We start from the raw sequence: 13606 nt of genomic DNA, 5'->3' as shown, positions 1-13606 counted from the left end.
GAAGCCGACTGCACTGGCGGGGGATTTCAGACAATACTCAGCTGGAGCCCAATCTACATCCAGTGATGTGCATGAGAGCAGCGGGTCTCTGTCTCCTCATTGGCTCACACAGCAGCTGGATCCATTGTCTTGCTGCTTTCAATTGGTCAGTGAGCCAAAAAGGCAAGGGAAAGGGTGGGGGGCTGTGCCAAGCTTGTGTTTTCAAATAGACACACAGAGGGCATGGCTCAGGAGCTAACCTTCTAAAGTGCCCCCATAGCAAGAGGCTTGCTTTTGGGGGCACTTGTCGGGTGGTAGGAGTTAGTACCGCCGGCGGGGGGGACCCGGGAAGAAGAGGATCTGGGCTGCTCTGCGCAAAACTACTACACAGAGCAGGTAAGCGTAACGCGTGTTGTAACAAAAAATAAATAAAAAATTAAGAAATACAGAAAAGAGGATCCGGAATTCACTGCACTTCAACCTTTGTTGCATATTCAATAAAAATCATCACACATGGTGTGGGACACTGCTAAAAGTTGACGCATTTTGCGCTACATATTTTTTATTGTAATATACAATAAAGGCTGAAGTGCAGCGCATTTCGGATCCTCTTCTTTTCTGTGGCTTTACAGACAAGCTGTGCTTAGCACTTTTCTTTTAGAACCACTTTAACTTAAAGTGCAACTACAGGCAAACGTAAATACTCATTTGATATACATACTGTATGTTTAGTGTTTTTAGTGCCAGATTTACACACACCTACCACACTGCACTGCCAGATCCCTATGAATCTTCCTGGTTTGGTTTTCTTGTTTTTATGTATCCCTGCTAACTGAATAAAGTTGATGGTGTCAATCTGTTGACCAAGAAATAAGCCTGAGGTTGCCAGGTGACATAAGAAGCCGGATTGCTGAACCTGGAAGTGTGTTTGGTGGGTAAAACAGTACATTTACACACAGTAAACTGAACAGGATTTTTTTTTACTTTAGTGCTACTATTGTTTTTTTTCTTTTCTTTTCTTTTCTTTTTTTTGTTTTGTTTTGTTTTTTTAACTATCCCGTGTGTTTGGTTTTTCAACCTTTTTTGTTCTCTTGCAGTCTGCTCTGAGCTTTGAATATCAAGGGAAGACAGAAAAACATGCATCTCAGAAAGGTGAGAACGTGTGTGTGCGTTTTTTTTTTTTTTTTTTTTTTATTTCTGGAGCAGATGAGACCTGCAGTTTAATAGAGCTTGTAACACTCAAATTGTATACAAAAAGTCAGTACATCCTCCAGGTTTTAAAAGCTTTTTCACTTTATTGCAAAAGCATGGCCATACAAACCACGTCTAGCCTTTTATTAAACTAGGAGCAAACGTAAAACGCAACCTCCTAGCTTAAAGCGGAGGTTCACCCTAAAACAATTTATATACCAAAAAAAAAGAAACAACCGTTATACTCGGGTAAATGCTGCATCTGTCCCCCACCTCTTCCAAGTCTGAGAGTGGCGCAGGGCTGTGTTTGTGTTTTTTTTTTTTGGCCTGGTTTCTTGGAATTGCTTTCTGAGTTAACGGTTCCAGGGACCCTGGCTACACTTGGCCACAATGCCCATCATTTGGTTCAGACTGAGCAGCACAAAACCAGGCAACATTTTTATTTTTGATTAAAGCGGAGTTCCACCCTGAAAATTTTTTCCACCAAAAATCTAAAAAATAAATGAAATGGAAAAAAATAGCTGTTGCTATGCGGAAGTCCCGAATCTGCCTCCTCATCTTCCGCGGTGGATTATCTTCCTCCTCCTACACTCGGTTTCTTCTTGTGAATGGGGCGCACTGCATTTTGGGAACTGTGTGTATCCCAGAAAGCAGCCGGCCTATTCACAAAGCGCCGCGCTGCTCGCACATGCGCAGTAGGAAACAGGCAGTGAAGCCGCACGGGCTTCACTGCCTGTTTCCCTTACTGTGGATGGCGGCGCCTGGAGCTGCCAGGATCGAGGATCGGCCTCGGCGGGGGCTGACTTCGCCGACGACTAGGACAGGTAAGTGTCCTTATTAAAAGTCAGCAGCTACAGTGTAAAGGAGAGTTATAACCCCTGTCGGGTTTTTCCCCCCCCTCCCATTGGAGTTTTCCCTTCACTTCCTGTCCTGTAGCCAAACAGGAAGTGAGAGGAAATCTCTCCAAAGTGAGGGAATCCTGGCATGTCCCCACTGGAAGAGTTCCCTTCTAGTCTTCTGATGACAACCCAAAATTTGGGATTTTCTTTTACTTTCAGTGATGGTATACAGGACAAATGGAGAGGGTGAATCTCCCTAATGGGGACCCAGACTGCAATACAACCTGACAGGTGTGCTAATCCATCTCCACTCTATCCAGAACTTTAAAAATAATTTTTGCTTTTGACACTTTTAAAGCGGTAGTAAACCGCTGGCTAATTCTTTATTTATTTTTTCCCTAACCTGCAAGGCAGTCATAATGGGCTAGTGTGTATCGCATACTTGCACATCATGTGAGACTTGCCTTAGAACTAAGCCTTTCAGCGGTGAGCTGACAGTTTCCATCTTCACCCTTCTTCCTCTCCGGGTTCACAGACTCCGGCTGTGTGAGTGGCCGGAGCCGCAATGAGGTCACTCCCACAAATGCGCGCGGGAGCCGCTGTTTACAGCACAGGACTCTGAAAGATTGGCTCGTGTGGCCGTTCCTTCAGAGCGCATGGGCCGGTGACGTTCATTCATGCATGGGAGTTTACATGCTCTTCAAATGTAACATCAAAAAGTGTCACAGGATTTTTAAATCTGTATTTCAGTATATAAGGTGAGTTTACTGCTAAAATAAGTGTGAAATTGAAGACTTTTTTGGGTGTAAGAATGTTTGCTTCTGCCTTTTAATGTTCTGTCAGATTAGGAAACCTGTTAGAACGCATAGCGACAATGTTGGTTGGAAGACAGGACACTGGCAAATCGAGATGGGTGAAGACTGGCTACTGGAAGAAGCCAGTGAGAACATCTTGGTGCCAGCGTTGGGTCTTGCGATCATCTGACCAATAAATATTGTAGACATTGGTTCTGCTTTCTGTAGGCCCATACTTACAGGTTGGGTTGTCCCGATACCAGTATCGGGACCGATACTGAGCATTTGCGGGAGTACTTGTACTCCCGCAAATGCCCCTGATGCCAGATCCGATACTACCCACCCGCTGCCGCCGCATACCGCAATGCCCCCGCCGCCTATTTAATCAGCGTGCGGAGAACATTACAGCTTTCATTTGAATAGCTGTCTGTTCCCCGCCGTGCCGCGTATAGACGCTCCCCCTTGCTCGGGATTGGACGGGTGATCTGCACTTTGATAGACAGATCACCCGTCCAATCCCGAGCAAGGGGGAGTGTCTATACGCGGCGCGGCGGGGAACAGACAGCTATTCAAATGAAAGCTGTAATGTTCCCCGCACGCTGATTAACTAGGCGGCGGCAGCATCTGTGGGGAGACATGGCTGCATCTGTGGACACATATAAAAAAAAAGTATCGGTATTCGGTATCGGCGAGTACTTGATAAAAAGTATCGGTACTTGTACTCGGTCCTAAAAAAGTGGTATCGGGACAACCCTACCTACAGGGAAATGACAGCTTATCTGTGCTACAATTATACCGTTATTGTAAAGAAGTTTGCTGCTAAGGTTGATTGTTTTAGCATTGAACTAGAATTTTTATTCTGTCTTCTTTTTCATTTTGTAAATGTCCAAAGCTGTTGCATAACAAATCTCAACGCCTTTCAGATTACACCAGCGGCTTCGGGGGCAAATATGGAGTTCAGTCTGACCGAGTGGATAAGAGCGCCGTTGGCTTTGATTACAAGGGCAAAACGGAGAAGCATGAATCCCAGAAAGGTTTGTGTCAAAGCGAGAGACGCGACTCGTGACGACTAGCCTGCAGCAAGGGTTGGCCTGCTGTAACCCTGTCAAGCAGTGAGGGGCATCGCTCTTCCCAGGAATGCACAATAGAACACAAATAAGACATCAGTGTGTGTTCATCATAAGCTATAACCAGATTTCCTGACTTGACTCCTACTGCAGATATTTTACCTGCAGTCTTTTAGCCAAAGAGAAACTAAAAATCTAAATATGTCGTGTCGCATGCCTCTCGCAGGCACATAAACAAAGCACCTTTTTATGTAGACCCTTCTGTTGTTCTAGGACAGGGGTGCCCAGCTGGTGGAGCCCTCGGATGTGGCGAACAATCACAAACCAGAGAAGCGCATGCCCATGCCTTGGGATGGCGGGTCAGCGAGCCCAGATCAAAATCAATGGGTTGCCAACCTGCCACCCCAGCGCATCGGAGTGCATGGAGCCAGCACTGACAGCGGAGGAAGCAAGCGGCTGTGGAGGGAGCAGGAGCCGCATATTCCAATGCTTCCTTTAGCAGTCTGGAGAGCAATGCCAGCAGAATCTGGAAGAGGTCGTTGTATTAAACATACACTGCACTTTTGCCATTGGAAATGGGTTATTAGGCTGCTTTCACACTGATCTGCAGGTGCTCTGTGCTTTCATGCAGGTTGGCTGCACTGACCCATAGACCTCTATTCTATCCTCTGGGTCTGAATGCAGTAGTTTTGGTGCGCTTTTAGAAAGGGCACCACACCCTTAAGATGTAATAGAAGTCTAAGGCTCAGTGCAGCTAACCTGCAGGAAAGCCAGAGGTGCACTGAGCTACATCCATGGTGCCAGTAAACTGCAGAGCATTAGCATGAAAGCAGCCTTATAGGGGCTCATGACAGTGCTCATTTACGTTTGGGTGGGGGGGAGGGTTAAACCCCATAGTTTATAGTTGCCATCGAAAAGGTACCAAATCACTTAAAGCGGAGTTCCACCCAAAAGTGGAACTTCCGCTTATCTGCTTCTGCCCCCCCTCTGGTGCCACATTTTGGCACCCGTTTTTGACCGGTACCCTTCCCCACTTCTGGGAGACAGCACCGTGGCGCCACCCCTCAGAAGTTCGGCTCCCCTCCTTTCTTCCTTTGCTGCCGGGCCAATTAGAAGGCACATGTGCATTAGGGAACCAGCTGTAAAGCTGAAGGGCTTCACTGCCGGTTGACATTCCAACAAATGGTGGCGGCCGCACCGGACAGCCGACCCATAAATTGGTGGGGTGCCGACATCGCGCGCTACCTGGACAGGTAAGTGTCCATATATTAAGTCAGCAGCTACAGTATTTGTAGTTGCTTACTTAATTTAGAAAAAAAAAAAAGTTTAGGTTACTCTTGCTCGTCAAAAGGTTGAGCACCCCTTTTCTAGGATATATTGAGGCCTGAACCAACATAACCTAATCCTGATGAAATCTCGAAGCTATCGGTGTTTACTGTGCTTGGAGGCGTGGTGAGGCATGATGGCAAATTATTACTTTGTCCAATCCTGGATGACATAGTAACTGCCTTTTTCAGTGCACGAAAAAGTTGTAGTTTGCCTGATTCCAAGTGTTAAGAAAACTAGTTACGGTATATAAATGATAAATTAATAAAAAAGATATATACAATTATTTTTTTTCAAAATTGGTACTCTATTTTTGATTATAGCGCAAAAAATGAAAACCGCAGAGGTGATCAAATACCACCAAAAGAAAGCTCTATTTTTGGGGAAAAAAGGACGCCAATTTTGTTTGCGAGCCACGTCGCACGACCGCGCAATTGTCGGTTAAAGCGACGCAGTGCCGAATCGCAAAAGGGGCCTGGTCATTTAGCTTCATTTTGGTCCGGGTCTTAAGTGGTTAAATAAAGCCTGTTGCAATAAAAAAAGAATAAAAAAAAAAAAATCAAGCCTGTTGCTATACTTGCCTTCTCTGCTAAACCACTAAACATTAGTTCCAGTAATAAGTTGTTGGCTAAGAAACCAATACTTGGTGTCTATCTTCAGTGTACCCCATAGGTCTCACTGATTCCTCCTCCCAACCTTCACATCGCTTCTGTCTCCTGTAATGTTGAGGTCAGTAGGAGGAACTGGTGAGAACTGTGAAGGGTCCAAGGAGACCAGAACTCTTAGCGGTTGCGATTGTTCCAGTGGACTTCTAGGGACAATTTCTCATGAGCAGAACAGCATTCAGCTATGCAGGGGATTGTAAGTATTTACACTCCTCTTTTTACATGTGTTCCTAGCCTGGGGAAAGTTTATCATAGCCCTTCTGTTCAGGGGGCTATTATCAAGACCGCTTTAGGAACTTTTCTATTTTAGGTGTGATTTTATAAACTTGGTTTATTTAAAAAAAAAAAAAACAATCTTGCATGACTCATTTGAGTTATTAATGCGAGAATTTATTGATTTTATATATTTTCCTATAGTTCTGCTTTTTAGTGAGACCACACATACTTTCAGGGATCATTTCTGTAGGATTCAAATGGAGAAATGTGCTCGAAAGTGTCCAAACTCACCTTCCACGATGATACATTTTAGGGATCTTGTCTTGTTAGGACTCCTGCTGGCAGTGCTGCTCTGTGTAGGTGGTGCCACCATATGATGACTTGGTCATCTTTCTATGTGGGAAGATGGCAGACGGGAACTCATTCAGAGTGGAAAAAAAAAGAAACTTCTCTCCAAGTCATATTCAGTTTATACATTTCTATCCCACAGACTATTCCACTGGTTTTGGTGGGAAGTTCGGTGTGCAGGCAGACCGTGTGGACAAGAGTGCTGTAGGATTTGATTATCAGGGAAAGACAGAGAAGCACGAGTCTCAAAAAGGTTGGTATTCTCTGGCAAGTTAATATAGCCACAAATGCATATGTTATTGTGTTGTACCTGGTATTTTATTATAGTACAGGCGGACCCGGGTTACAAACAAGATGGGGACTGTAGACTTGTTAAGTTGAATCTGTTTGTAAGTTGGAACAGGTAAAAAAATTAAGTGTAGCTCCAGCCAAAAAAATCTATTTTTAAGCTTTTTGGATATCATAGGAGAAGGGTTGTCACCCCTGTAACATTTGTTTTGGTGTCTGTGCCCCTGTTCAAAAAATTTCACCCCACTTTCTGTCCCAATGACAATTGGATTTTGAAAATTTGGGGTTATTGGGGAAATATGGACTGTTGATAAAGCATTAGTAGAGGCACCTTTTTCCCCATAATAACTCCTAGGAGAGAATTTCACTTCCTAGGGGTAGATTTCTGTTCACTTCCTCTTGTCTCCCTCCATTTGTAAGTCGGATATTTGTAACCCGAGGACCGACTGTACTAAATGAATGAAAGCTTTGTGCAAAACCTGTCCTATCACGTCCGTTCATGGATTTATCACTACAGCCTTTGGCAAATTCTTCAGGATCTGATAATTCGGGGATTGTTGGATGCCAGGTCCCCATTATCACTGCAGAACACATAGAGGCCAGCGAGAAGATCCAAAGTGCACAGCAGGAGAGCATGCCTCCGAGACACCCATCAGTGTTCAATGTTTAAAGTGATTGTAAGCGATCACCTTGTAAAACAACCCATTCATTTTAAAATAGAAATGAGACGCATCATTTGTGTATAGATGTTTAAAAAAAATAATAATAAAAAAATAGATAGAGGGGGGGCACATGTCGCGACAAGTCTGATCATTGGAGGAGAGCTGGCTGAGTTCCCAGCATAGTTGGAGAACTGACCATGCTGTGCTCTCCTGCTGTGAGTTTTAAATGGGCAAGCTGAGGGACTGGCAGGAACTACAGGGATTTCACACACACTCTCACACAGAACAATACAAAGAAAACTGGATACTTTTTCATACAAGTACATGGTACAGCAGGCACATATCAGGGATATGAAATGTTGGGGTAACAAACACTTCAAGATTCAGGCAGCTTTTCTTCTTTTTTTTTTTTTTTTTTTTTCCGTTTGGGGGGTGTTTTTATTTTTATTTTTTTCGACTTTAACACATCCATTGCAGTTTCCCCAATAAAATAGAGATCACTCGGTAAACCAAAATATAGCTGTGTGCAGACGCTGTATTTCAGTTTCAGAGCTTCTAATCAATGTTCCACTATTTCAGTGAACAATGACAACAATTAACTCCTCTACCTTCCCATTGGTAATCATTTTATTGGGGTCCCTACATGCAGATAATGCAAGTAAGGATTAAATAATAATGCCAGTGAACACTGTTTTAAATGTGAAAAGAGCTTGACCCCTCAATTTCAGAGTGGCAGAAACTATAAGATATGCATTAAGATATAAAAAGCCTTCTGTGTGTAGCGGCCACCCCAGTAATCCCTATGACTTACCTGAGCCCCATCTCTTTCCAGCGATGTCCAGGACTCTCCTGATTGGCTGAGATGCAGCAACCGTGCCATTGGCTCCTGTGGCTGTCTCTCAAAGTCAGCCAATCCGGAGAAAGAAGGGGGAAGGGCAGAACGACCGCTCCTTGTCTGAATGGACACATGGAGCTGTAGCTTGACTTAGGTGCCCCCATGGCAAGCTGCTTGTTGTGGGGGCACGCAATAAGAGGGAGGAATCGGGAGCACAGAAAAGAGATCCGAGAAGAGGAGGCTCCAGACTGCCCTGTGCAAACCATTGCATAGAGCAGGTAAGCATAACCTGTTTGTTATTTTAAAAAAAAAAAGAGACTTTACAATCGCTTTAAGAAGTAGATGTGTATGAAATATTGTTTATTGTCACTTCGGCCTCTGATGCCGCTGCAGAGATACCAAAAGGCCATGCTGAAACCGGTGATGAAATACACCCTTCTAGAATGCTGACCCTACTTACTCCATTAGGAGCATGCTCCCAAATTCAATATTTGAATACACATTTTTTTAACATTTTAGATTATTCCAAAGGCTTTGGCGGTAAATACGGTGTTGATAAGGACAATGTGGACAAGAGTGCTGTCGGGTTTGACTACCAAGCGAAGACTGAGAAGCATGAATCGCAAAAAGGTTTAGTATCAATAACCATTTATTTCCTACAGTTCCCCCGGCCTACAGCAGTGCAGAGCAGGTCACCTCCTGCCCATAAACGCATCATGTGCTGCTGGACATGAAAATGCAAACGCAGGAAAATGTTTGAAAAAAGTGAATATTTAGAAAGCTTTTTTTTTTTTTTTATAAGTCTACAGAATGAAGAAAAAAACTTTAACATTATAAAATAGCTTAACTTCTTTGGGTTCTGTATTTTGTGTGTTTTTAATATGGTGGTTTTGATTTATATGGTCAGTGCTGGCGGTTGATGACAAATGTATTTTTTTATTTTCCTCTTTATACGTTTTAAAAAATTGGACTAGCAAGCTACCCAACTGCAAACCAGCTTCCAATCATGCTCCTCCAGACTCAAACTATAATCGTTGTTTCCCATGCCCTACCTTATTCCTGCAGCTGCAAGCATTCTGCATAAACGCATGCTGACCCTTGTAATGGTTTGCAATTGTGTTTTTATATCCACACTATAGAAGGGCCATTTGGGGTCCAATGATATATTCAAATTTTATTTCTGCTTTAGTGAAAATTTTGACATTTTAAAGTTGTCGAGGTGGCTGGCATACATTTTTTTTTTGTTTGTTTGTTTTTTGCAAACTCTAATGCGGCGTACACACGATCGGAAATTCCAACAAAAAAAACGTGGATTTTTTTCAGACGGAATTTTGGCTCAAACTTGTGTTGCATACACACGGTCACACCAAATTCCAACCGTCAAGAGCGCGGTGACGTACAACACAACGAGCCGAGAAAAATGAAATTCAACAATTCTGCGCATGCGTCTAATTTATTCCGAGCATGCATGTTTTTTTTTTTCGCGCGTCGGAATTGCATAAAGACTATCAATTTTCCAACAAGAACTTTTCCCGTCGGAAAATTTTGAGAACCAGCTCTCAAATTTTTGCTGTCGGAAATTCCAACAGGAAAAAGTCTTTCTGACTCAAAGCTCACATCAAACTTTTCTTGTCGGAAATTCCGACTGTGTAGGAATAAGACGAATAAGACGTTCTTTCCATCTGCTGATTTTTATTTTTATTTTTTTCGTCTTTGCCCATTGTCAGTTATTTGAAAGGCTCTCAAGTATAACTGTCCCATAGGAGCTTCTTGGGCACCTTTTTGCCCAAATTCAGATTCTTTATAATTTTATTTTTTAATCAAATAAGGATTTACAATAACACAAAACCATACCTATTCCCACCCTCCCCTATCCCACCTATAGTCCCACTGCACATAAAATTATATATTTCAAACAAAAATGCGTTACAATAAAACCTATAAAGCTTACATACTCAGACACTGGGTTCAGCATTCTCCTCTCAAGATATTTGCTTAACCCCCAACATTATTAGCACTTTGGTTGTAAACTCACAGATTGTGATTTTTAGCAGTTCATTTTAATATTCGCTAAGGTGAGGCTAAATCCTTGAAGCTCAAAACCCGTCTTTGCACAATGGGGAAAAAAATAAACATAAATTGAGCACACCTCCTAGGTTGGTATATTTTTTATTTGATTTATTTTTTTGTTTCCAAGTGGCATGGAATTGACCTTTTTTCTATTCGTAATTGTTTAGTCAGAGGGCATGGAGATAACGGATTGAAATATTAAAATAATACATTTCATCAACATGCAAATGATTGTGCAATGCTGCCATCACTGACTGATATTTGGAGAAACAGACCTTTTTTAATTCTGTATGTCCTCCTTCTCCTATGGTTCTTGCTACCTGTTCTTTTCCTTCATGTTTACAAACTGTAACATTCCGGTATACTGCTTGGTGGCAAGGTGAAGGAGGGGACTAATGACACTGGTCCTCCCCATTCTCATGCTTGGTGTGTCCCCTTTATATTGTTTGCCCTCCTTGATTTTTTGATTTTTTTCCCCTTTGTTTTGTGGAAAGAAGTTTGGCATAAAACCAGGTTCTTTCTACTGATCGGTAAAATGGAAATTGCCATGGGTCAACAACTTGCTGTACGCCACTTAAATCTACCGGTTGATCATTTTTTATTTTGTAGTCTGAACAATCGACTTTTAACTTGTATAACATTTTACCTAAAGTCTGTATTTTCAAAGACTTTGGTAGTTAAAGGCCAACCCATCTAGTATATTGATATTTCAGTTTTGGGTTGGTGCCACAGAATTGAACCACATGCTGGGTAAGTTTAACACGTTCTCCAAAAAAACATTCCCCACCAGAATCCTCTGTTCTGCCCAGCAAATGCACTAATTCCAAAGTTGTGATGGTTTCTGCTCTTCTCTTTAAAGCGGAGCTAAACCCCAAAATACAATTTTTTAAAAACCTTTTTCCTGGTGTACTTTTATACATGGGAACCTTGGACCTGCTGTACCATACCTGACCGATGCCCCTGGAAGCTGAATGTCACTGAAGTAGACGCCACTAATATAGTGATCTGCATTTGCCTTCGGGTCCTGTGTCAAGTAGCCGGTCTGCTGCATTCTGAACACAGATTGGCCGCTCAGCATGGGCGCCATTCTGAGAATGCTTTGGATGAGGTGGGGCAGTGATGTCGCGCTCTAATCCTTGTCCAATCAGAGACCGCTTTGAATTCATTCAGAAGATGCAAAGCATTCTCTGAATGTAACCTGTGCTGAGCAGCTGACCTGCTGTATCCACAATGCATCAGGCCAGCTGCTTGTGGTGGTGTCTACTGCAGTGATTTTCAGCTTCCAGGAGCCTTGGCCAGGTATGGTATATGCATAGTTGGTGGTCTAAGCTGGACCGATGTAACAAAGTATAAAAAAAATAAAAAGTTAGACCTCCTTAATGTGGATGTAAACCCAATTCATGAAATTTGAGCTGGGCACCTATCTATAGTGTTTTCTTATCTCTATCCAAAGCACTGAGTCCCATGTGTTTCTTCTGTCCTGTAGCGCTGTTATCGGCATGATAACTTCTGGCAAGTTCTAAGAGAGGGGAGATGAAAGCAGCCTGAAGTATGCATCATGGGAAGTTGCTATAAATACAGGGTGGGCCATTCATATGGATACACCTTAATAAAATGGGAATGGTTGGTGATATTAACTTCCTGTTTGTGGCACATTAGTATAAGTGAGGGGGGAAACTTTTCAAGATGGGTGGCGGCCATTTTGAATCCAACTTTTGTTTTTTCAATAGGAAGAGGGTCATGTGACACAAACTTATTGGGAATTTCACAAGAAAAACAATGGTGTGCTTGGTTTTTTAACGTAACTTCATTCTTTCATGAGTTATTTACAAGTTTCTGGCCACTTATAAAATGTGTTCAATGTGCTCTCCTGTGACAGGCGGCGAGTGCTACGCTGTGGGATCTTGCTGAATGAAGCTAGGACAGCCACTGATGTTTCTTCATTAGACCCCTTTCACACTGGATACACGTATAGCTGAGCGTTAAAATCGCAGTAAAGCACCACTATTTTACCTCGATTTTTAACGCTCCGCTATAGGCATATCCAGTGTGAAAGGGGTCTAATGAAGAAACATCAGTGGCTGTCCTAGCTTCATTCAGCAAGATCCCACAGCGTAGCACTCACCGCCTGTCACTGGAGAGCACATTGAACACATTTTATAAGTGGCCAGAAACTTGTAAATAACTCATGAAAGAATAAAGTTACGTTAAAACCAAGGACACCATTGTTTTTCTTGTGAAATTCACAATAAGTTTGTGTCACATGACCCTCTTCCTATTGAAAAAACAAAAGTTGGATTCAAAATGGTCACCGCCCATCTTGAAAAGTTTCCCCCCTCACATATACCAATGTGCCACAAACAGGAAGTTAATATCACCAACCATTCCCATTTTATTAAGGTGTATCCATATAAATGGCCCGCCCTGTAGACTAGCAGAGGGCTGCTCCATTCAGACCACAGCTCTTCACATTAATTCCTTTGCAAATGAGGAGAGGGGGCGTGTGCCTTTCCTCCAATCATCTGTCTTGGCTGTATGCCAGTAATCCACTCCCAGTGCTGAACAGGAAGAGAAAATCTGTAACATGATGTGCACTTTCTAAAGAATATATAAAGGTGAAGACGGCAGATATACATGTAAAACTTATGTAGGGAGATTTGTGTCATCTGAGGCTGTTCACTTCACTGGGTATAGGAGAGGGTTTACATCCACTTTAAAGTTTCCTTAACACTCACCATTATGTTTCATTGCAAACATTTTCCCATTTTCAGTGCTTTTTTCTTTTTTGAAGTAATCCATAATTCCAGATGTTTCAACATGTGCAATTTCCATTTCACTCGATCAGCCTAAAACTTGTTGCCTTCCTAATATGAAGTACTAAGCAGCACACATCAGTAATTCATAACCTGTCAATTGTGCATGGGGTGTCTCTCATTTCTGTTTAATGGCTCGTGGATTTCTGTGTGTGTAGACTATGTGAAAGGGTTTGGAGGAAAGTTTGGTGTGCAGACAGACAGACAAGACAAGTGTGCACTTGGCTGGGATCACCAAGAGAAACTGCAGCTACATGAATCCCAAAAAGGTATTCTGTAATGTCCAATCATTCTGTGTTTTTGTCTGTCCTTGTCCTACCTTCTCATGTCTACTGGCTGTTCTACTCTTTACTGTGTGATGGGCCTTTAACACTAACAAACATTGGTAATAGTAGGGGTTATACATGAATTCATTTTAAGTTTACAGGCTTTCCTGCAACCTTTGCTAAATTGACTTGTATATAAAAAAAAAAGAAGGAAAAACACTTTCTGTGGAAATGCAGATTCATATAT

The 13606-nt window shown here is 42.5% G+C and overlaps 1 protein-coding gene and 1 non-coding gene across 3 annotated transcripts in view; both read left to right on the top strand.

Annotated features, from left to right (window-relative positions):
• The window catches only part of CTTN (cortactin), a 70507-nt gene that overhangs the window by 39339 nt on the left and 17562 nt on the right, over window positions 1-13606 (top strand). The window contains exons 6-10 of one of the 2 annotated variants that reach the window (XM_040328119.1): window positions 1077-1131; window positions 3727-3837; window positions 6568-6678; window positions 8730-8840; window positions 13252-13362. In XM_040328119.1, coding sequence (XP_040184053.1) covers window positions 1077-1131; window positions 3727-3837; window positions 6568-6678; window positions 8730-8840; window positions 13252-13362 — 499 coding nt within the window. The remainder of the gene's footprint in view (window positions 1-1076; window positions 1132-3726; window positions 3838-6567; window positions 6679-8729; window positions 8841-13251; window positions 13363-13606) is intronic. The other variant, XM_040328120.1, reaches the window with a different exon arrangement.
• LOC120918046 lies at window positions 6300-6511 on the top strand. The gene has a single exon (XR_005744263.1). It is a non-coding gene; the product is annotated as a small nucleolar RNA U3 (small nucleolar RNA).

The sequence above is a fragment of the Rana temporaria genome, chromosome 11 (genome assembly GCF_905171775.1).
Source record: "Rana temporaria chromosome 11, aRanTem1.1, whole genome shotgun sequence".
NCBI classification, from domain to species: domain Eukaryota; kingdom Metazoa; phylum Chordata; class Amphibia; order Anura; family Ranidae; genus Rana; species Rana temporaria.
This window is presented reverse-complemented; position numbering and strand designations above follow the sequence as displayed.